At 36.7% G+C, this 23859-nt stretch overlaps 2 protein-coding genes across 4 annotated transcripts in view; both read right to left on the minus strand.

Moving 5' to 3' along the window:
- Window positions 1–21743, minus strand: part of LOC134854459 (coiled-coil and C2 domain-containing protein 2A-like) — a 78980-nt gene extending 57237 nt beyond the window's left edge. For both annotated transcript variants that reach the window (XM_063870716.1, XM_063870715.1), the window contains exons 1-15: window positions 21621–21743; window positions 21465–21542; window positions 21007–21247; window positions 20542–20858; window positions 19794–19929; window positions 19229–19369; window positions 18011–18150; window positions 17273–17401; window positions 16414–16629; window positions 15735–16009; window positions 15156–15312; window positions 14682–14837; window positions 12713–12867; window positions 8413–8551; window positions 6873–7023 (exon numbers count right to left, since the gene is read on the minus strand). In XM_063870716.1, coding sequence (XP_063726786.1) covers window positions 6873–7023; window positions 8413–8551; window positions 12713–12867; window positions 14682–14837; window positions 15156–15312; window positions 15735–16009; window positions 16414–16629; window positions 17273–17401; window positions 18011–18150; window positions 19229–19369; window positions 19794–19929; window positions 20542–20858; window positions 21007–21247; window positions 21465–21542; window positions 21621–21641 — 2452 coding nt within the window. In that variant the 5' untranslated portion in view covers window positions 21642–21743. The remainder of the gene's footprint in view (window positions 1–6872; window positions 7024–8412; window positions 8552–12712; window positions 12868–14681; window positions 14838–15155; window positions 15313–15734; window positions 16010–16413; window positions 16630–17272; window positions 17402–18010; window positions 18151–19228; window positions 19370–19793; window positions 19930–20541; window positions 20859–21006; window positions 21248–21464; window positions 21543–21620) is intronic.
- Window positions 1179–6638, minus strand: LOC134854460 (uncharacterized). Of its 2 annotated transcripts, none has more exons than XM_063870718.1 (4): window positions 5783–6638; window positions 2416–2723; window positions 1677–1897; window positions 1179–1418 (listed from the first exon to the last, which is right to left on the minus strand). In XM_063870718.1, exons 2-4 carry the CDS (start codon window positions 2574–2576, stop codon window positions 1288–1290), a joined length of 513 nt encoding a protein of 170 aa, XP_063726788.1. In that variant the 5' UTR covers window positions 2577–2723; window positions 5783–6638; the 3' UTR covers window positions 1179–1287. The 2 variants fall into 2 exon arrangements, with proteins under 2 accessions (XP_063726788.1, XP_063726787.1); XM_063870717.1 differs by having other exon boundaries at window positions 2416–2731.
- Window positions 21744–23859: the final 2116 nt, after the last annotated feature.

A 23859-nucleotide genomic window follows, 5' to 3' on the forward strand; every position in this document is an offset into this window, starting at 1 on the left:
AACACCAAATTCGTAAATTATAGGAACATATTATCACCTGAAAACTTAGAAAAAAAGAATCTCTAATCATTGACACTAATTTTGATAAAACTATTCCAATCTGAGAAAACTGGATCCATCAAGAAATTTTTCCATTCCACTGGGAAAGCTTTTACCTTGAAAACTGACTACAAATTTAAATCAATCATGTTTTTACCCCATTTGCATTTCCATTACATGTAGCGTAGTTTGTACACCTTTTTGCAAATGAATTTGAATTGAAATCAGAGTCAAACCGAATTTAAATCATGGTAAAAAAAAAAACAAATTTCAAACCGCATAAGCAACTTTCATGACTTTTTCCTTCACTTGCTCATCTGGTGAAAAAAACTATCTCCCTTTTGCTTAAGCCGAAAACCAAAAAAAAAGAAGTTTCAGAAAAAAATATAGTCAGAAGGAAGCTCTTTGGTCTGAATTGTAGCTTTTTTTGACCCGATTTGAAAACTGGATCAATTGTTAAACTGTTTCAGCTGAAAACTTGAAACATAGCCAACAGACAGTTGGAAAAGAGTCAATGAAGGCAAGACCACAGAAAAATACTGACTTGTTTTTTCGAACTTTAAAGAAACAATTAGATGCCCTTGAAGCTCTTTGAATTTCTAAAACAATTTATGAATGTTACTTTTTAAAAATTAACCCAATTTGAGAAAACTGGATCAGTATAAAATTTAGTTCGCTGGAAAATCTGAACACTGAATTCCACTTTCGAAACTATAAGCCGATCCCTTTTTGTGACCTTTGCACTTTCACTTTTCGATAGTGGAGTTTGCCTTCCTTTTAGCAAAGGAAATGATCTGAATTTCAAGAGAAATCAAAAGTCAAACCGCAAAAAGGTAAATATGAGCCTGGACAAAATTTAGGACTTTTCCTGAAAAAATCGACTACGTTCATTGACTCTTAAAAACCAATTCTCGTTTTCGAAACTCGAAGTCGCTCACATTTTTTGTGCTATTTAACTTGCGTAATTTGGAGTGATCAAATTCTAACATCAAAAAAATTACAAAAAAAACAACACAACCTAAAAAAGTGTCTTCACTACATTCAGTAACTCTTAGAAAGCACACGGCCTAGAAATGCCTGGATGTTTACACGAGAAAAAAAATTAATTTGTATTATACATAACTTTACATTATCCTATTTCACGGAACTTGCAGACACGCTTTATTCTACTGAATTAAAGTGTAAACTAAACACATGAACTATTTATGATTTATCAACATTTTCAAATAAAGAACATCAAAAAGTCAATTAGAGAGAAATGGGCGATTCGGATTTTGGTTCTGTTTGTGATTTTCCATTTTTTATTTCAGTATTCGTACTGTCACTATCGTCCAATTCTTCCTCTTCAAAGTCTTCGTCAGACAAATCTCCAATTGTAACTTCGCATGCATTGAAGTGATGAGCAAACAAAAAAACTTTAGTGGCAATTACTTATTTAGAAAATGAATTTGTTCGGAGAGTCACACTGTTAGAAACTTGGAGGGCGGAGACACAGACTTAATTCGCTAAAATTATATTAGTAAATTTCAAACAAACATTGTTTTTTTTTTCAGAAGAAAATGATAGCTCTAACATTTAGAGACAACTCAGTTTAATTGGAACAAAATGTTACAAAACTTAACGAGACTGCTCATCACCTGAAAAATCATCTTCATTTTCCCCTTCAACTGATTGCACAATATTCAACTGGGTTATTGGGTGGCGTATATAGGGGGTTGATTCAATTACAAAAACATCGTCTTCCAAATTGGAGGACGAGGAGCTGGATGAAATAGCAGTGGATGTGAAGTTGTGGTCTGTAACGAATGCCGAATGAGTGGTGAGTGCATCCCATTTGATCATGATCCACGTGGAGAGACTAACACGACATCACACACAGATATACAAAAGACAACTAACGCAAACTATTGTTCAAACCATTTTAGTCCTGAAAAGCTACTTTGAAGCTCTGTTTGATCAAGTATTTGCTTGTGCTACTTGAATCGTGCCTATGTAATCTTTTAATATCGATATGTCAACTATCGTTATCTCGTTCAATCATTTATACGCTAGAATTGGTTGCAGAAAAATTGGATTAAAATTCATTTGATAATTTTCCTGGCATTAATTTTTCACTCGAATGAATTCAGTTTCGGCCAAAATTTGAAATTTTTTCTATAGTTCTCCATAACAAAAAAAAACATCTGATTGGCTATTTTTTTTCTGTGGAAAAGCAATATAAATAAATTCGTTTCTTTGCCATTAAACCCCCCTATAAAACTCAGGGAGGCGTTTTACTGGGTAGACTAAGTTATATATCAATGCTAAGTTTATTGTGGGGAGGGGGGTTGAATGAAAGACCCGAAATATATCTGCATGTAATGTCATATGTCATGCCTGTCGTCCTCGTCTCCTCCGACCACGAGTAATCTCTCGTCCAATCTGCCTTCCAGTCTCTCCTCGTTCCTTCTCAGATACCACTGGTCCAGGACGAGAGAGGCCAAACTGGCCGAGGAGAAGCCGATCGCCGCTAGGCAAATGGCAAGATCCACCACCATCTTTAAATCAGTTGTTGTAGCTGATATGTTGGAGTTGTTGTTAACAGAGTCCAGACCACTCGCGCAATACTACGGCAAGGCGACAACTCGATCCAAGCGGCAATAGCGATCACTTGGAATCAGAGTCAATAGAGAGTTGGAAAAGTTCTAATGAACTACAGGAAATGGGAAAAAATATTGATTTTTCTGAATATTGTTCAAGATCTTTAATGCCCTCTTACCTATTTTAAAAATTTTAATTTCTGTAGATGAGTTTCTACGAAAAAGCATCAGCTTGGAGCGTTATAAACAACATGAACCTTCTTCTAAGAGATAATTATTAAATAAAACTACCCCAATTTGAGAAAACTGGATCAAAACCGCAAAAATTGACCGCAAAAATTGAAATCCATTCTCTTAGAGCCATTCGCATTCTTCGAGCTATTTGCACTTTTATTGAAAACTTGATCGCAAATTGCACATCATCCACTCGACTAATGACAACTGGGAAGGGGGAAATTTTGAAGCGATAACCTAAAACTCCATCAATTTTTCTTTCACGACGCACAAAATATACGAGTGTGAACAACGATTAATGAAAATTTCTTTCACGTCCATTAAAAAAACCATAAACCAAATGAAAAGAAAATCAATTCTTTCAATAATATTAAGCAGAGTGCCCGTATGAGTGAGCAATGTCACGAATGCTCCCAGGCTGCCCCTCTTACTTTTTATTTTCGCTAGATTTCTTTCTGGGTTTTCTTTATTTGACTTATCGCAACCAACAGTCACCGCAGATAATATCCTCTTTATACCGTACTATTACGGTGCATGCCAGGGCACATTATTATCCCCAATATTTTTTGTTAAACTTTTTATTTGAGTTCCAGTTTCAATAATAGTTCCGTTCAATTCGTCCCAACTAGTCCCGGCATTAACTTTGGTAACCTTCTACAAGATCGTAACTGAATGATTCCACTGATGTTACTGGTTCCAAATGCTGAGTTCAACATAACTAGTGTAGCTTAGTTGAGCAACTATCAAGTCCGATTTCACCTCAAAGCAAGATTATGCCCAATTAACCATTTTCCAATGACTTTTTTTATTATTAAACCGTCAGCATTCCGGCCTCCCGGTGCTGGGGGGGGGGGGGGGGGAGAGGTCCCTACTAAAAGTAGCTACTTCGTTCTAAGCCTCTAAAATTTCCATAAACACTATTTCAATTCCGACCTTCTAGCTATCAGGTGAACGCAGTTCGTTAGATAGGGCCCCTAATGAGCCAACAAACCATCCCCAGGGAAGTAAGCTAATATTCCGTCTATTCATATCAATTAAGAGACTTAATTACCGAAGCGTACTCCCATTACTGCCAGTTTCCTCTGAGACTTCTTTTTTTTGGTCAAACTAAGTCGCTATAAAAAGTTCAAGTGTCATAGCTAAACTCAATCCAAAATTTGCCTAGTTTCACCTTATTTAATCCACTACTTTCAACATGGTAACTGAAAACTATGTGCTTTTTACCTTTTGATCTCTTCTCCGAGGAATGCGTTTCCTCCCAATAAGAAGTATGGTGATCGATTCTCATTTCCAAGGGTCAGCTATGGGAGTAGGCTAAACCCCAGTGTAAACACTGGGGTTTTCAATGCGACCTTGGGCATTAACGAAAAATTTTGCGTAAAAAACGAATTATTTACGGTCTTATGAAGAAGTTTTCTTCAGAGCTAAGAGCTGCGGCCACCGCCGCCTTCTGTTAAAATTAACATACAAGATCTTGTCCCGAAGTTTTAGCTCACTGCGATCATTCAGATCCGAGAACCGACTTCCGTAAATCAGGTGAGGGCTATTTAATTGGAGCAGCACACCGGAAGTTGGAGTTCACGGGTTCCAAACTAATGCCTCCCTCAACTAGGTCTCAAACATACCCAATTTTGGTTCCACTCAAACCGCGAATTGCTGAGCAATATTGGAACGATTTGCACCTCCGGGAACCGTAATCACTTAGGCCAGTGGGGTCCGGATTTTTGCATGCCTGGGCCAAGTCATCTCTACAATCCGTTCAAAGATTTAAATAGTTGGCTTCGTTGGTTCCGATTTGGAGCTTCCACTTGGTTCCCATTTGCCACGTGTGGACTAATTCTTTAAAGAAACAAATCACTTGACTAGACCGTCTGTTTACCTTTTAACTTATTTTGCTGACTAAACCTTAATAGTACAAGCCCAGCATTAATTTAACAAACACGTACCCTTTAGTCACATTCACTAATATGGACTATCACGCCTACAACGCAATTTTCGCATAGCCAATGGTAGCCCGCGAGGTTGAGAAGTCCTTCCACCTAACATGATTGAGGCCCACCGGGACGCTTTGCGTCGGAAAGCTTCGAAATTTGCATAAGGGCGAGAAATATTTTACCGGGACGGCAAGGTGAAAGGCATAACTTTAAGCCGTCGAAGAGGCTTTTACCGAAAGGAACAAGAAATTCGTTCCAATTATTACGTAGAAAAGCTGCGTCAACATTGACGGGCTCTCTGCATTAACAGCGAAGGCTGTCTAGAAAGCCGCAGGACGGTAGTTAACGATAGTCCAAATTTACACCAATTGCCGGAAATACGTGTCTAGATTTGTCAAATACTGGGGCTGAAGTCAGGAAAGAACCCGTTTTCACAAAAACTGCGTCAAAATCTACCCCTTCCTATAGGAGCCGTGATATTAGAGTGCCCTCGTTCCAGTTCCAATTGCTTGCTTGCTGGACTGCATTCTCTGCCTTCTCGCCGGGACTAACGATAGGTCCACAAGACTCCAAGAGCTGCTCGCGGAATAGCGACAGAAGCAGCTTGCCCGCTACCAGTCACCTTTCTACCCTCTGTTCGATCCCCGTCAGAGTATCGTCGAGCGCGCAATCCTCGAGTCCGATCTCCACGTTTTGGCCGAAACGCTGCGTGTCCATATCTACGATCATTGCCTCGAGCAAGAGGCTAAGTGGATTTAGATCGTGGAGCGTACGTGTGGTCCAGCCGGGTCGCAAGCGATTTACTTAATTTATCGTCGCAAGCTTTCAGTCGGGTGAAGGACACTGTCTTCCCACTACGGTCTTACGTCTGCAATTCACTTAAATAAACCTAGACCTCACAATTCTACGTTTTCAAAAAAAATAAAATAGTATTTTGAGTAATATTATAAAAAACGCACGAGTCTATCGATTTTGTTCCTTTTTTCCCAAATTTACTGTCAAACAAATTTTCTAAGCTCGACAACTTCAAGCTATGCACAATAAATCGCCTCCCAGAATTGACGTCTCATGGAATTTTCGAGCGTGCCTTTCGTCTTCGTGCAGAGATGACATTGCTTTCTTGTTCAATTGAAATTCAGAAACTGTAGTTCACGCGTTCAATGGTAAAAAATTTAACATGATACTTAGGTTTTACTGTGGATAGCCAAGACAATTGATCAAAAAGCTGATCCGAATGAATCAGTTTCCAAAGATTATTCTTCGAAGATAAAAAAATTCAGCAGAGCGATGAAAAACCGGCGAGTAACGCGTAAGACTCGTAAAATAAAGTATCATCAATTTTAGAATCAATTGAATTAATTAACTGAAGATGAAAAATAACCAGTTCACAAGATTTTGTGGAGAACGAACCAGTTCGCTGGAATAAACTCAATTCTCAACTCCTTCCGAATCAAATAAGGTCGCAAACTTATGTAGCAAGGCTGAAATAATTTTCCAATTGTGCAACACTCAACTTCGTTGAAAAAAAAAGAGTTCAGACTACATTTTTCATAGTGAAAACAAAAACAGTTCGTCCAAATAAATTATTGAAAAGCACTTCATTTGAAAAAATCACTATTGACCTCGCATGTAAAATCCGCCCGATTATAAGTGCGATAGTTGAAGATCATTCAGGGCATACAAACCAGAAGGTTTTCATGGTGTAATGACTGGTATTTCAGTTCCAAAAAGCATAATGCGCCATTGAATTTTTTTATACATAATATGTTTAATTTATTGTTACATTTTGAAAATGACATACGGGAGCTCAATAACTGAAAATGTAGTTCACATCAAATTGTCACACATGCCGTTGTCGCGGATCAGTGAAGCAAGAAATAGTTCCAACTTCTGCACTCCAAGTTTTGAAGGCATAGAGAATACTTTTACGAGGAAAACCATTACTAGCTAGAAAAGATACTTGAGATCTTTTTGACACCGGTTCACGCAAGAGAGAGCTATAACTTGACAAAATTGCTGAAAAATTAAAGATCACACTGATCTATATTAATAAGAATATAGAGGAAAACAGGGAAACTTCACTCACCGCTTCCCACCCCAGAGTTGTTTGTTGAGACGACCTGCTGTGAGATGAAGTGTTTAGAGTCAAGTGACACGTTTGCTGTGTTCACAGCTCCATCAGGCACCACCAGGTCAACTTCCGCAACTACTGACTTAGATAATCCACTTTCAACTACCTAAACACCAGTATTGCTTGGCATGTAAATGAATAGACGTGCAAAGCAGTCAAAGGGCAAATTGAAGCCCCCGGTGTCAAATATAACCCTTTATTTATCTTGGTTAAATAAATGAGGTTTCTGTGATTCGCAGAGGATCTAAGAAAGACTACCCAGCCTGTCTAGTCATAGTCCGTTCCTATTATTTCCCCACATTCCAGACTGAGTTATTTTGCTGAGCGAAGCTCCTTTTTTCCGACTGGACGCAGTTTTTTGCGTCTGTAAGTTTGCAGAGGATCTAAGAAAGACTACCCAGCCTGTCTAGTCATAGTCCGTTCCTATTATTTCCCCACATTCCAGACTGAGTTATTTTGCTGAGCGAAGCTCCTTTTTTCCGACTGGACGCAGTTTTTTGCGTCTGTAAGTTTGCAGAGGATCTAAGAAAGACTACCCAGCCTGTCTAGTCATAGTCCGTTCCTATTATTTCCCCACATTCCAGACTGAGTTATTTTGCTGAGCGAAGCTCCTTTTTTCCGACTGGACGCAGTTTTTTGCGTCTGTAAGTTTCACTCGGTACTCTTATGGCAGCCAAAATTGTTGTGGTAGACATGAAGATAGAAGTCTAGCGAGATCACGCTATCATTGTCGTGGCAAGGGATCAAATACACGATCTGACGATCTTAAAGTGAACGCCTTGCCACTATGCTAAGTTGCTTTTAACCAGTTACATGAACCAATTTTTTCAAACCTTTTTCAACCAATTAATATTTCAGAATGTGTCACAAAATGTATCCAAAAAGACATTTTAGAAAAATATCAAGTCTAAGTCATATTTAAAAAAGTGGATAGTTTTAGGTTCATTACGCTATGCGTGGGTACAGCTGCTTTCACTTGGAAAACCATGCCAATTTTGTTGCTACGGCTTGTATTGTTCTGATGTCGTAAGACGTAAGCGTAGTAGTGTTACCATGGAGATAATCTCAGCAAGGGACCAAGAGTACTAACAATTTCAAGTAGTTGATTTCATTGAATGCACTACAGTTGACCAGTCTGAGGCCTGACACGAGGGTTAATTTTTTAAGGCTAGCTTAACAAATATCGCTATCTTACAAGAGCTCACATCGCAAATGTCAGCGCATGTGCAGTTTGAAAACGCAATCATATAATTGCTGCGCAACATCACTACTATCAAATCGCGACAACGGGTTCTTTTTCATTCCCTCACTAGTTTAATTTTTGCTCGCGTTGTCCGATTCATAAAAAAACATTGGCACGCTATTGGGCCAAGACAAACAAATTTGGTCTTCATAGTCAACCTTGTGAAACAGCTCGTTACACCTTAAAACTGATGCTCATGTGAGGTGGGAAGAAAATAAAAAGAGCCTCACTAAGGTTTATCTGGCCACTCACCTGTATGATAACAGACTCCGGCCACTGAACTATGACGACATTGATACTCTGGCTGAACTGGACTGAGAAGTTATCACTCATCGCTTTAGCCACACTGTGGGACACCTCCTTCCCATTGTACAACACCCGCACTGAATACCTGCAATCGGCGAACTTCTTTCAAAAACAAACAATCATAACCGACTGCTTTGCACCAGCAGAACAAACTCTGACCACAATAAATGAAAAAGAGAAATCCCAAGAAAAACAGCCAACAAAAAGACGGAGAAAAGTCAACGAACGCATGTGAAAGAAAAATACTGACTTGTTTTTTTAAAAAAACTCAAATTTCGAACTTCAAAGAAAAATATACCCTTAAAGCTCTTTGAATTTCTAGAACAGTTACTGATTTGCATTTTTTTGATGAAAATTAACCCAATTTGAGAAAACTGGATCAATAAGTGAAATACTTATTTCGCTGGGAAATCTGATAATTCAATTCCCTTTTCGAAACTAGAAGTCGACCACATTTTTCCAGAACTTCCCACTTTTGCTGTTCGATGGTGGAAATTGCCTTCCTTTTAACAAACGAAAAAAACTAAACTTGAAAAGAAATCAAATGTCAAAATGCTTAAAATTAAAATTGAGCTTGAACAAATTTTAAGACTTCTGAAAAAAACCATCGCGACCTATATAAGAGTCTGAAATATGTTCACCAACTCTTAAAAATATTTCAATTTTTTGAAAACCTTCTTATCCTTATTTCCAATCGTTTTTCGGAAGAAGAAATTGAATTACTTCACTGAATTCACGAATGCGATAGCTATGTTAAGAATTTTCTAGCTATCTCATTATATAATTCGTGACAATTTTTTTGTTTTTAACGAAAAGCCTCAAAACTTGTTCAAGCTCAAACTTGATCTTTCGCGGTTCGACTAATTTCTTTCCAAGTTCAGTTCTTTTCCTTTTTTAGGAAAATATTTCAAGTTTTAGTTTTCCCATCGGAACTGAGAGCTTATCTATTGATCCACATAACTGAAAACGTTTGTCAGCAATTTTTTCATGAAAATTAAGAAGCTTTAGGACTTTATATTCTTTTCCTTGAAAATCGACAATTTTTTTTTTCAAAAAGTAAGTCTTTTTTCTGTTTCCACCCGTTCAATGATTATTTTCCAAATGTCCGCCGCAATTGTTTTTGAAATTTCGAGCTTTCAGGCCATTTTTTGTTGAATTTGGAAGGTGTTAATGCCGCAAAATACGTGATCGACTTGTAGTTTCGAAAAAAGATTTTCATTTTAAGATTAACTAGCGCAAAAAAATTACCCATTGATCCAGCTTTCGCAAAAAGAATTAATTTTATCAAAAAAATAAATCATAAACTGTTCTTGAAAATCAAAAAACTGTACGGCCATATATTTTTTACTTTGAAACTCGATAATTCACGTTTTTTCAAAAATTAGGCCATTTTTTCTGTTGCTTTGCGTCAATTTTAAAAAACTCCAGCTGTCGAAATTCAAAAATATATTTGGGACGGCCATGAAGCTTTCTGAAATTCGATAAAAAATTATGATAGACAACTTTCATCGAAATAATTCATTTTGAGAGTTGAGTGAATACGAATCTAAAAACTGAAACCCACATTAAAATCTGAAAATCAAAACCCTTAAGAGTTCACCTTCCTCTAACGTTAAAAAGCGACTTTAAAAAAGTCAAACCACGAAAAAATAAATCGAGCGTCAGCAATTTTCACAGATTTTCCTAAAAAAAAAGAAAAAATTGCCACGACCTAAACTGAAAATTTCCTTACAGTAATTAGATTGATCGTCTCGTTTCATTTGTAAAATTTGTATAACTCGCCTCATTTTTTCTTGACACTGGATCAAAATTACTTATTAGATGGTTTCGAAAAAAGGTGCTCGACCATCTAGGAACTTGCTTTTAGGAACTGAAAATCGGGAAAGAAAAATTGCGAAATAGTTCCTTCCCATCTACTCTCAAATTGGCATAAACCATTGCAAAAACAGTTTAGGATACAGAAACGGTCTTGACTACAATACTATGCAAACGCTAAAACATCTCCGCATTTGTGTTACTGTCTACACCAAATGGCTTTTGTAGTCATATCATTTTAGCATTTTTTCATGTCTGACTTTTCAAGACATTCAACTCTTATTAACTGGTTCATCTAAATGCGTTAACCCTTGCGTTAATTGAAAGAAACACTTCAGCTCTCAAACTTCAAAAAACATATTGACTTGAAGCTTTTTGAAATTCAAGAACAAATTATGCTAGGCAATTTTTGAAAGAGTTGAATGAATGAGAAAACTTTCCATTATGTTGGAAATCTAAAAAGTGAAATCCACAATTAAATCTGAAAATCGAAATCCTTAAGATTTTGCCTTCCTCTAACATAAAAAAAAGAACTAAAAAATCAAAATCAAATTGCGAAAAATCAAATGAGTATGAAAAAATTTCACCGCTTTTCTTATAAGAAAAATTGCCACGGCCTAAAAAGAAGTTTTCCTACCGTTCATCGACTCTTCTAAAAACAATAAATTAAATTGATCGTCTCGTTTCCTTTTTAAAATTTGTATAATTCGGCTATTTTTTCTTGACACTGGATCTGAAAAACAACTCTTACTGTCTAAAGTGTTGCTGTCTAAACCAAATGGCTTTTGTAGTCATATCATTTTAGCATTTCTTCACGTCGGATTTTTCACGACTTTCAACTCTTATTGTCTGATCCAACTCATAGCATTAATCCAACTTCCTTGCATTAATTTAAAGAAAAACTTCAGCTCTCAAAAATCAAAACACACATGGCCTTGATGTTTTTGAAATTCAAGAACAAATTAAGATAGGCAATTTTTAAAGAAATGCTTCATTTTGAGACACATGAATGAATGGTAAAAGTTCATTTTCATTGGAGAATCTAAAAAGAGAAAACCAGAATTAAATCTGAAAATCGAAACCCTTCCTCAAGCATAAAAAATTGAGCTAAAAAATCAAAATCAAACCGCGAAAAACTAAATTGAGCGCGAGAAAATTTCACGGCTTTTCCTTAAAAAAAGACAAAAAATTGCCACGACCTAAACAGAAAATTTCCTTTTATTACTTCGCATTAAAACGAATTTGAATTCAACTCAACGAGTGCATATACAGTCCTGATTTAAATTAAACAATAGAAAAAAAAGCCGATGACATAGCTTGCTTAGAATTTCAGCAGAATTAATATTGTGCAACTTGTTTACTAATCAGAATACTAACCCAAAAATGGATCATTTTTGCTTTTTTTTGATCAATCAAAATTTACACCAAACTACTATAATCAAATCAAAAGGAGCCTCTTACGTAGCTCGACCACCTTTATTGAGAGTAGTATTACTCGCCAAAAAATTACGCGAAACGTTTACAAGTGTTTTTATATATAAAAACACTGGTGTTTTATATAGTAAAAGGACTTTTATGTCTATCAAACTTAAATAAATTATTTTTTATACCGAACGTTATGCCCTGCTTAAAATTGGTCGAGCTACGTAAGAGGCTTACGTTAATATAATTGTGTCACAGATCATTCAAGTAGTTTTGGCGTAATTTTTGGTTGACAAAAAAGACAAAAATTATCCAATTCTTGGGTAAAAGTTTGGACCCGAATTATTTCTGCTAAAATTCTACGCAAGCTTTGTTATTTTTTGTTTAAAGTCAAACCAATTAGAGAAAAACGCGTTATAAATTTCAAGTTCCATGCGTTTTTACCGGATAATCTAAGTCAGCACTGTATGCATAAGTGCAATTGTAAACCATACTTGATCCCCAACAAATTTTCTTTGAGGTAGGCAAAACTGAGAGTAAAAGAACACAAGCTACGTGAAATTTTCTTCCTTCTTCGTGAAATGGTCGGAGCAAAAATAGGCAAGCAGGCTGATAAAAACTTCAGAAAACTATTCAACTAAAAGAAACTATGAAAGAAAAACTCTACAGAGCTGGCTTTCTTCATTTCCGATGGAAATTTGAAAACACAACCTATAACAGGCAGTAAAGTTGATGCAAAATTCACCGAAACGTATTTAGACGCAAGCAAAAATGAGCATTTTCTTATCGATAGAAGTTGTAGATTAAAGAAAGTCCGAAAATTTAAGGAACTGAAATTTTTGGTTAAATTGAAATGTTTTTTTTTTCTCATTTTTGCTAAATTTTCAAGTTTATAAAATTAGTTTGCGGCTCGAGTGGTTTGAAGGAGTATGGTCGTTTTTCAGGCTGCTTTCCTAATATAATATTTTTCTTGTAAAAAAATATGAAAAAAATATACAGTGATATATACCTGGCGCTTCGTATGGCGTTTCTTCTACTTTTTTCCTCGGGAGGGCATTGCGTGAGTGGCGTGATTGTTGCTGCCTTAGTCATTAGGGGAGTGATAATGGGCTCTCCCGGTTTCCTTCTGATCTTCAGGTACTTGTCAGTTATCTCTTGGCGCTCCTGAAAAGCAATCGATTATTTTCTTGACATGTTCACTCTTAATTTACAGTTTTAGTGAACTGAAATACCGCTCAACAAACTTGTTACACAGAGGCGAAGCTGCGCTTCACAAACACTAGCGAGAAAATGACAAAAAAGCAACTCTGTAAGGTGAAATATAAAAAAGGTAAAATAAGCCTTGGAAATGAAATAATCTGCTATGGCGGTTTCGATCCTTCGACCAGGAAATTTTGCATGCAATAATTTGGAATATACTGAACCAAAGGCGTCCACAATAACTTTGAATGAAATAAACAGGAAATAATGAAGCCAGATTATGAATAAATTATGCATTTCAAAAAAAATGCCTGATATATTGAGAAGGAAACTTTCTCAAAGAAATTTCTATTATTGCACTGTTGTTTGAAACAAATAGCTTTTTTCGGTTCATTTAATTTAGAAAGACATCACCTCGGTTAACTTATTATTTATCGAATGTCCAATTATTATTTATCCAATGCCCATGCTACCAAACACCGCAAAGTTGACCCAAAAAAGGCACCAATACTTGCTACTTAATGTGTATACAAAGAATATTCGTACTATAACACTATACTCGCAATTGTTAACAAATGAAAATAGTGACAAAAACAAAAGCGAATCTGCACTTGGCGAACAAAAGCAATAAAAAGGCAAAAAAATCTTGGAAGAAAAACTTTCCTTTCGCCAGAACCAAACCGCCGACCTGGAGATAAAGAGTCACTCACATCTCCGCCAAATGCACTTTTAAACTGCACACTAGCCACATGCTAGTAAATTGGCAAACTATGCAGCAAAAATGCCACCAAGCTGAGCAAAAATGCCACCAAAGGGATCAAAAATGTCGATTCGTAACATACATTCAAAATATAAGCAATTTCAATTTGGCTTCTAATATACAACTTATGACACAGAGACGAAGCGAAGGCGATTGAATATAAAGATACAACAGAGGCGATACAACAAAGATTTTAAAAATAGAAGTCGGAAAATAATGAAAAACGTTGAAAAAGGCGAATCAAAATTTTCGTCTCGATAACAGAGAACTAGGGGCTCGATAACAGAGAACTGGAAGTCCTTGCTCGATTATTTTGAATTTGTTATACTAAATACTGATGCGAGACGAAATACGTTATTTCAATAATTGGACTTTGCCTTAATTGTTTCTCTGCTAAAATAAAGCAGAAGATTGGAATTTTCGAATTTTCCCAAGGAAAAAACATTTCTCATACAAAAAATTAAGGATTCGCTGCTTTTTCAGGAGAAAATTTCGCAACCGGTTCTTTCAATTGAAGTTTTCATCTCAGATTTGTTGGGTAGTTTTTAAGAAAATTCAAACAGTTGCTTGGAACGGTCAAAAGATCAAAAATTTTCCGAAAATCATGCAAGAACTAGGTCGTGGCCACTGAAGTAGCGAAGACTCTCAAAACTGTATTTCTTAATTTAACAGTGTTTCTTGATTTAAAACCGTGTTTCTCGTCAAAAAGTTTCCGAAAAACGGTCCTAGTTTCAAAACTTTGACTGAGCGTAGCAAACTTAAACCTATGTTATCAGATTTGCAGGATAGTTATCAAGAAATGTCCAAAAAACGATAAGCAAATCAAAAATTCCGAGAATCATTTTATGGAAACTAATCACTTCTTATGTTACTTGAATTGAGGTTTTTAAATCAAGTAACATATTCAATATTCAATTTTCGCGTGAACTTAACTGCTAACTTTCTAAGTATCAAAATATCTTTTGGAACACTGAAGAAGTTGGCTAGATCCAAATGCAATATCTACAATAAGAATCACCTGGTCCTCATCAAATGATGCCGGTGCAGCGGGTTCTGGAGTTGTGGGAGAATCTTCAGCGTCATCTGCAGTGCTTGGACTAGGGTCTCCGAGCATTGCTTCTTCGTCTTCAATTTTGTTACTTTTGCGCGCCTTTTTCCGCATTCTGATCTTTTTCTGAAACCGATAAAAAAAATTCAGGATACTGTATTTAGGATAATGAATTGGCTTTTGACTACAATAATATGTAACCGCTAAAACATCTCCGCATTTACTGGGATCACTCGTAATCAATTTGTGTTACTGACTACACCAACTGTTGTCTGTTTAAATGGCTTTTGCAAGAGTCATATTATTTTAGCATTTAACTTGTCGGATTTTTTCAAAGACTTTCAGCTCTTATTTTCTGATCTAACTAATTGCCAATTTTCGTAACATGGTTTCAATTATTTTTAGAACACTTTTGATTTAGAGCAACAAAGTGACAACTTGTACCATTTTGGCTTCGTGTTTGGTCCACTGTTCGTGTTCCACTCTGTACTTGGCCATGGCTGCCTGGTACTCTGTATGGAACAACATCCTCGCCTCCTCCATCTCCTCCTCTATGTCTCGCTTCCACCTCTGCAGATCCAACTCACGATCCGTATCTTTTCTACACAAACAAAAAGCAGCACATTGTAATTAAAGAGCATTTCAGTTTGTTCCGCCAGAATTTCAGTTCTTCAGTTCAGATGACAAATAAGAAAAGGAGAAATACCGTGAAACACCCTTTAGTTTGTATAATTCGAGATCTGATGATTTGGGCATAATGAGTAAACGGCTGAGGCACAACGGCTCTTTTCCAGTCTTCCTTTTGTGAAGGCCATTTAGAAATATTTTTAGTGCTATATTTTGTGACGAAACTTGTTTTGTGAACAAGTGATCCGATTTGATTCTAGATGTGATTCACTTTTGCCACCTTAATTTGATTTAAAAAAAAAAGATATCAGATATCATTTGGTAAATTTAGGGTGAGGCAGGAAAATTGGAAAATGAGAATAGATGCCTTTCTTCATGAAGCCTGTGATAACCTACTTTTGCAGAAGTAGTTTCAAATTGGTAGACGTGTATCCACTCTTTTGTCTCACAGCTTTGATCTGTTTCCACGTCCTCGTGATCAATTTCATCTTCTCCTTCACGTGTTTATCCTCCTTGTCTCTCAGATCCCTCGTTTTCTTCAGTTCGCGCATGTAGTCGTTGAGTCGTGTCTGCAGCTGTTGCGTTTGTATCTCAGATCGTAAATTGTGGTCTTCGTGAGTTACGGCTAGCGAGTTCTGCACCTTCGCAATGGCCTCCCTCAGCGCCACAAGCTACAAAAAAAACAACACTGATGTTTATAACAGAGGTCAAAGTAACTTGTTATTAAATATACTGGTTCATAATAAATTTACAGCCGAACCCGGGCCTTTTCTCTTATACGGCCCGAAATTCTTTGCTTTAATGTTTTGAAAATTTGATCATACTGATTGAACCTGATGGGCTGAAAGAAATTGATGCGAAAAGAAATCAGAAGCTTACTTTCAAACAAATTTGCTCATTCAACGTTTTGGTAATTTTGGGTCGCATAACAGAAGAAACCCGCAGATCCCTTCAAAATATTTAAAACCATGGCTTGGTGGACATCAGTAGTGAAAAAACGTTTTGACAATAGCCATACTGAGATATGTAATGTGCAAGCTGCCTCTTTTTTGCATTAAATCAGGTTGTTAATTACCTTGTCACTGTAATGTTCTGACAAGTTCTTATCCATTTTCAGCGAGTACTCATCATATAACTCAGTGAGTCTTGCTGCCAGTACGTTCTCCCTGTTGTAAAGTGGATGGTGCGAGAAAGTCATCTCTGGGATCTCGATCGCTAATTGGTACTTGCCAACCGAGGCCTCCGAGACCCTTCCATCGATGTACCGAGAGTCGTTCTCTGCTGTCGATGCCTGAAATAATGAAAAACAGAGTGGCGAAAAATTCTGACAGACAGAAATGATTAAAAGAAGCAATTCGTCAACGATGAAAAAATTTTGAGGTTTACGGCAAACTTTCAACATGACTATCTCCAAAAAAAAATCCTTTGTGTGAAAAAAATTCTCCGATCTCTTATTGTTGATAATTCTACAACAGCGGTTCTTCGTGAAAAGCTGATAATTAACTTTTGGTTAAGGTCTCTGACAATTTAACTAAAACTTATATATCTCCCAATGACACGCATCTGTGATTTGCAAAAGATTCATTTTTAATAAAACTGTATCTTTGTTGGCTTCAGAAATGCATTTGATACTTTCGGTCATAACATTTTGCTGACTGAATTGGAGCTTTATGGAACCCGAGAATTTAGCCTCGAATGGTTTAGGAGCTATCTAGCTGATATGCGCCAAATCTTTGAGATAAATAACGAAAAAACCGACTTGCTACCTAAAAAAATATGAGTATGAACAAAAAAATCATCGCGACATATATAAAAGCCGAATTACATTCATCGACTCTTTATAACAAAACCCAACTACACGATCATGTGGAAAAAGGACCAATAAATTAATTGCGTTGTAAATTCCTGTATACTGATAACTTATACTGACTGACCTTGACATAGAGAGTCTGCAGTTGGGGTTCCAGTTCCTCCTGTGCGTAGATGATTGGCTTGGAGGGGTACAGTTTCAGTGGGTCACTGCACATCACCAGGTGTCCGTTCTCCCCAAACCAACGGTCAGGCTAAACTCACACTCAATCACAGCATTAAGTACACATTAATTATACTTTGACTGGCGCTAAGCCAGCAAGACAAAGACCAAAAAACCTACGAGAAAAAATTCAAAAATTAATACTAAGAGCGGTAACTGTAGTTAGAAAACGTTAACATAGCGTTAACGTTCTAGTATAATTTAGGTTGGGAGGCCAGACTTTCAGATAATTACGTCTAATTTGGTATGAAAATCGAAATAACCCAAATCAATTTTTTTTTACACTGAGTTCATTTTTCAGAATCCGAATCATGCCAATAGGGCTTTTATATAATAGCAAACTTGATCCCCTACCTACTTTCTTTGAAGTAATCAAAAGTGGCTGGCAAAAAACCAAAAAACCCCGGACCCTAACCCATAGTTCCTTTCCACTCCTCGAGAGTGGTCGGTACAATAATTCTCGACTCGACGAGAAATTTGTTCAGAATTTTTCTGCAGTTCACATCAAGTCGTCTGGAACGCTTCAAATATAATCTATCACTTGAATTAATAATTTTATGTGGCCCATAATTTTGCGTAGAATTCGGTGGTCAAAGCAAAACCAACAAACACAACAGCAGCAAAAAAACGGTGCACGTACTGCTTGTTCCTCTCTAAGGATGCGCTGCTCCATTCGGTTGACATTCCTCATGGACACCAGAGGCTTCTCCCCCACATACAGCCCCTCCTCCTCCAGAAACCTCCTCTCCCTTCCCTCCATGTTGAAGCCCACTCTACCCTCTATCACACACACAATAAGCATGATATTGAAAAACATAAGAACCCTAAACATCATAGCCCACTACACAAAAACAAATGCTCTTTTCTTACTTATCCACAGTTTTGATACCCCCATATAACTGACTTTTAATTTCTAATAACTCCAAACTTTTTTCAAGCTAACACGGAACTGCCAAACCCTTTTACTGGTTAGCTTTGATTTTGTCCTTCGACATTTTTCGTCCCATAAATTTAATTGACAGGTTCCGACCCGACCTACTTCAAAAAATTCTCTAACACCTCAAATCTGCCGGCATATCAAAAAACGACAAAATCTGTCGCAGGACGAAATATCTTCGCAACAGTTTAAGCATTGTATCTGTTCGTTCTAACATAATAAAAACGCTGATGAAATGGCTTTACTTGAACAAGAAATGAAAGTTATTCTAACTATTTACAGGAAAAATAACTAAGAGATGTGGAATAAATGATCAAATCAGTATCTCTTACAGTTGCGGCTCAAGAGCGATTTTAAAATTTTCGAAAAAAAATTGTTAACCTTTGTTTTAGGTCGGCCAAATTGATTTTCTGAGAATTCCCAAAACACTATTAAGACGTTGTTTTATTTCAATTTTCTGCATGTTTCTGTTCAAATTTACGGGAAACAAAAAAATCCGGACTTGTTTTCTGAAAAAACCTGAACTTTCGAAGTTTTTCCCGAAAAATTTATGATCGACATTGTTTTGATAAATTAACCCAATTTGAGAAAATTGGATTAATAACTTTTGTATTCCACTGGGAAATCTGAAAATCAAAATCAACTTTCGAAACTCAAATTTAACGAAAATGTTGGTGTTGTTCTTTCATAATATTATTGTATTTTTGCGTTCAGATAAAATGAAATGATGGGGTTTTTTAACTTTTAATTGTTATCTTCACTTGAGTTTTCATTGGCGTCGAAGTTAATGTAAGGTCAACTGGATGAAAAATACTACCAAATTCGACGAATCTTTGAAGAGAGAGCATTTGCCTCCCATTCCCCCTAAATCCGCTACTGATTTGAATTACTACAGGCAGTTTATAAGTAACAGTTTCTCACCTGGGCGCATGGTGGGCACAAAATATTGATTCTCCTCATCCTCAAGTCTCTTCCTGTTGGGAATGTACTCTGGAGGTCTCTTCACTACATATCCCTCCGCATCGAACAGAGCGGCATCTGTGTTAGTCTTCTTAACTCCACCTTTATATAAAAATAGAAAAAAAAGATGAATAATTTCTTTTTTTTTAAAAAGATAGGTAGATGATATTAAATTATTGGCGATACCACATTTAAAAAAAAAGATGCGAAGCAGAGATTCCCCTCCCTTACATACAATAATTATTCAATTTTAAAAAACAAGGTCTGATGTTGATTTAGAACCGATTCAATACGCGGTAACTACGTCGATATTTGTAAGCCGAATAAAGAAAAGAAAATTGAAATTATATCAAATGGCAGTTGGTAAATTTACAAACAAACTAAAAAAAATAGCACAGGTATTTAAAATGTACGACAAGTTGTTTGCCTGGAAAAAAAGTCTTTGCTGTTTTTGTTTGCCTGGAAAAATGTTCCGATTAGTTTTCTAATCCCAAGCTTAATTCATCTTTTTTGAACTCCTAATTACCTTCTGAAGCCCCTTCCCCTGCTGTGTCTGTGGTCTGCTGGTCCTTCCCGTCCTGCTCCTCCTCTTGGTCTACCACCGGATCTTCCCATGTTCTAGTGAAGAATTCGTAACATTCCTGCTCTGTTGGAATTTCGAACTGAAACATCGCAGTGTTAGAGGCCAAAACTGCTGATTTGAAGTTGATTTTGGATTAAACAATTATCGGCCATAATCTGGAAAAAATCCCTTGACCTTTCGCTGGACATCACAAACGGATAATTCAGTTCTATGTACGGAGGCTAGGTAAGCACACAAGCTGGTATAACGAATACAGGGCATATTGACTTGTAAAAATTGTCCTAGTATAACGATACAAGCTCGAATTCAGTTAACACGAGATCAGGATAAGCGAATACTTTCAACGGGGAACTTTGAATGCGTATTTTCCCTCAGAATCATGTACTACAAATAAAACTTCAGGTTTGATTGGTGATTGAATGATGGACGATGCATGTCATTTCGGAAAAGTTAAAACACGAAAAAAGAAGTATTTCACAATTAAGAGCTATTGGTAACTATTTCGCAAAGCTCAACTTCACAATACCTCCCAAACAGACGTAAAATTTCGGAGAAACTAATTAATGCTTCTTAAAAACGAAGCATTGCTCACAAACAAACTCTATGTCCTATTTTAAGTACTTAAGACCGTGAGAGATATGCATATTATTGATAAGACAAAATTAAAACTCAGAAACAGAAACCTGCCCACCTTTTTCTTGGCTTCAGTGACCGCTTCCCTGTAGCGCCTTCTTGAGGTCAGAGTCTTCTCTAGTTGCTCTCCTCTTGCAATTTCCTCTTCAGTCTCAAATCGGGTCACCACTGTCTGACCTCGAAGTGACCTTAACCTTTTAGACACATTTGTAGTTGAAGCGGCCGCCTCTGTTTCCTGCATTCTTTTTGTTTCTTTCACCTTATCTAATTTAGATTGCAGTTTCTTTTGCAGAGCAGCTTTGTGCTTCGACTGTCTCGGACCTGAATCACTTTTCCCTTCTGTGGCTTCATCTTGTTCTTCGGTAGCATCGATCACTAATGCAAACAAAACAGGAGTTTTATTTCGACATTGCTGAAGAACGTCATGATGAGGTCGCTGCCACAGCTAGGACCCTACCCAGAAAATTCTAAAAAAAAAAACTCTTCCAAAGAGTATCTAAAAGATGATGACTGAAGCGCTTACCATCCAAAGTTTTGGAGGTTGTTTTAGTTTCAATATCACTTCCTCCGTCCACTTTATCACCAGCTGATTCCGCTTCCAATTCATGGCCAGCAACGTCTGTTTGACTTTTTTCTTGTTCAGTGTCATCTTTTCCTCCTTCCTCCGCAAGATCATCTGCTTTCACTTTCTTTGTTTTCTTCGGTCGCTTAATCCGAATCTCTGTCGAGGCTCCAAAATCCTGGCTGTCTTTTAGCGTACCGAGCTGAAATTTTTTTTATGTTAAGTTTTTCATGTGCCATCTCGATATTCCTCTTGCGGAAGCTTGACAATGAATAAAATTAACTTAAAAATCCAGTTTAAATTTCAAGTGAGACAATAGACTTTCAACTAAAACTAGTCTAAAGCAATCCGATAGAGCCATATACTTCGTAATTGTCAAGAATGAAAGAAGAAAAACTTGTTGTATAAATTTTACTTGCCTTCTTCACAGTTTTTGAGTGTTTTTTCTGTAATTTCTTTTTCAGAGCTTCTCCATCTCTTATTTCATCGTCAGTTACCTGCAAAAAAATTTATATTGTCCAATTGATATTCAGTCTATAAGTCGGAGAATTTTAAAAGCTAACAGGGCTATTTACCTGATCCGCGTCACTAGGCATATTTATATCTGAAGAAAACCAACTTTTTTACGGAACTACTGCTATTCCATTTATATCCTTTAAACTATTTTTCAATTAAGGTAAGAAACTGAGTTGCGAATGTGCCAAAATTAATATCACATTTGATACTTAAGTTAAAAAAAAAGTAGGAGAGCTATGTCCAAAAACGGATATTCAAAAATCTTGACTGTAACCACAAACGGCTAGAGAAAGAAGCTAATGATTATTAGATGCCTAATCTTCGCCCGGAAAGTTTTTAAATCGACGGACAGTGAAAACAATTGTACATCTCTAACTATCGTGAAATACTCGAGCTACCAGTTTTAGCCGTTCAAACCAAAGCCAATACAAAATACCCCTTCCAAATTGGTCCCAAAAGCATTTAAACTATCATGCTAGCGTATTGAATTTTAAATAGTGAATTTTATCTATTTGCAGACGACCTGAAGATTAATAGCTCATCTGCTCCATCATTAGTTCAAAAAGATATCGATTCTCTTTTTAATTGGTCAACTAACAATCACTTACAGTTTCATTCTGCCAAATGTAAAGTTCTGAACTTTGGTGGTTATGATGATTCTATCCAATTCTTGCTCGGATCAGACATCTTACCATTTGTTGATGAAATTAAAGATCTTGGTATCATAGTCTCCAACAATCTTTCCTGGAAATCCCATCTGAATACTAAGTTGATAAAATGTTCCAGATTGTTTTATTTTCTGAAACGAAATATTCCTTTCTCGGTATCCTGCAGTCGAAAAAAGTTACTTTACAATACTCTCATTCTGTCAATCTTACTTTACGGTGCTCCTGCATGGTGCCCTTCTTTGACACTATTACATCAGCTTGAACTGTTCCAGTACAAAGTTCTAAGATGGATCAAGAAATGTTCATCGTATGTTTCAGGGCTACTAAATCTGAATATGCTTCCAATTAGCTATGTATTGATTAGAGTTGAAATTCTTCTACTTTGGAAGCTCCATAACAATGTTATTGATGTTGACTGCAAAAGTGCAACCAGCTCGCTTCCTACGCGTTCCGCTACGAGTGGCCTATTCGTCATACCGAACACGAGGAAATTGAAAACTGACGATAACTTCTTTGTACGAGCTCCCCGTGCTGCCAATGAACTTCTGCGTCTGAAAATTATATCTTTCGACATGCCCCTGGGAATGTTCAAATCAAAACTGAATAAATTTTTACTGCTTAAAACTTCAACTTTGTTTGATATAAACAGATCATGCACATTCTTTGTCAAACGTTTTTGTAAAAATTGTCGATCGTAAGTTCATTCAATATTTATATTAACCCTGTATCCACCAATGGAATTAAAGTCTTTTACTACTACTACTACTACTACTATTATCGGTTCCTAAACGACCACATGATTACTGCTAAACGGGTTTACATGCTATTAACTATTAGCGCAGCTACAGCTGGAAGTACCCGTTTGATTTTTTTTAGAACTTGTATGTAACATTCGCCCGGAAGATACATATCGACGGAAAATAAAACTAAGTCCTAAGACGACTGGCTAACGTCTAAACAGAGCTTTACATGCTTTTCACCGTCTCTGCCAAGCCAGTACTTTTCGGTGGTCTTTTCTAACATCGGGTCGACAAAAACGTTACTGCTTTCGGCTTCGGTCAAAACACTCAAATTAACTAGATTACATGCAGAAATAGTGAGCTCATGGCTGGGTCTCAGTATCCCCAGACCACGAGGTCACTCCTAAAAACAGGGCTATTACTATTTATTATATTACTATTGTTTTTGTTCAGTAGATAAAAATCATCATCTCCATCAAAGATGGATCAACCCTTTCCCCCAACTCCTAGCTTCTCATCCTTATCAAAATGAATCCAGTTGTTAATTAAATTCAAATCAGGACATGAAAGGAAGCTAAAAGTTTATGTAAAAGGATAAAAGTTTCAGTGCCGAAACCCTTCCGGATTCTGAATCCACTGAATCAAGCTCGTTAAACTTGACTTTTCCGTAATCCGGAAGGCTGTCTTCCACCCTTCACCGTTGTTCGCAACGGCCTTGCAACTTTTGTAGCGACACAATAGTTGCAACTCGGAACGTTCTCTATCAATACCGTGATTCGTTGTCGTTTTTCTATCACAATTTTTGTTCTTCTTGCTATCGCAACTAATGTTGTTCTGTTGCTTTTCAGCTTCTCTTGCCAAAATGGCCGTTTCTGACGTTTCTCAGAAAT

The sequence above is a fragment of the Symsagittifera roscoffensis genome, chromosome 9 (assembly GCF_963678635.1).
Source record: "Symsagittifera roscoffensis chromosome 9, txSymRosc1.1, whole genome shotgun sequence".
Lineage (NCBI taxonomy): Eukaryota > Metazoa > Xenacoelomorpha > Acoela > Convolutidae > Symsagittifera > Symsagittifera roscoffensis.

What these genes read in the sequence shown, in the direction of transcription:
- LOC134854460 (XM_063870718.1), bottom strand. Translation starts at nt 2,576, where the DNA reads ATGGTGGTGGATCTTGCCATTTGCCTAGCGGCGATCGGCTTCTCCTCG. An exon ending in GGAGGAGACGAGGACGACAG is followed by an intron (nt 1,898 to 2,415) that starts GCATGACATATG and finishes ATGTCGTGTTAG; the next exon opens with TCTCTCCACGTGGATCATGA. An exon ending in AAATGAAGATGATTTTTCAG is followed by an intron (nt 1,419 to 1,676) that starts GTGATGAGCAGT and finishes ATGCATGCGAAG; the next exon opens with TTACAATTGGAGATTTGTCT.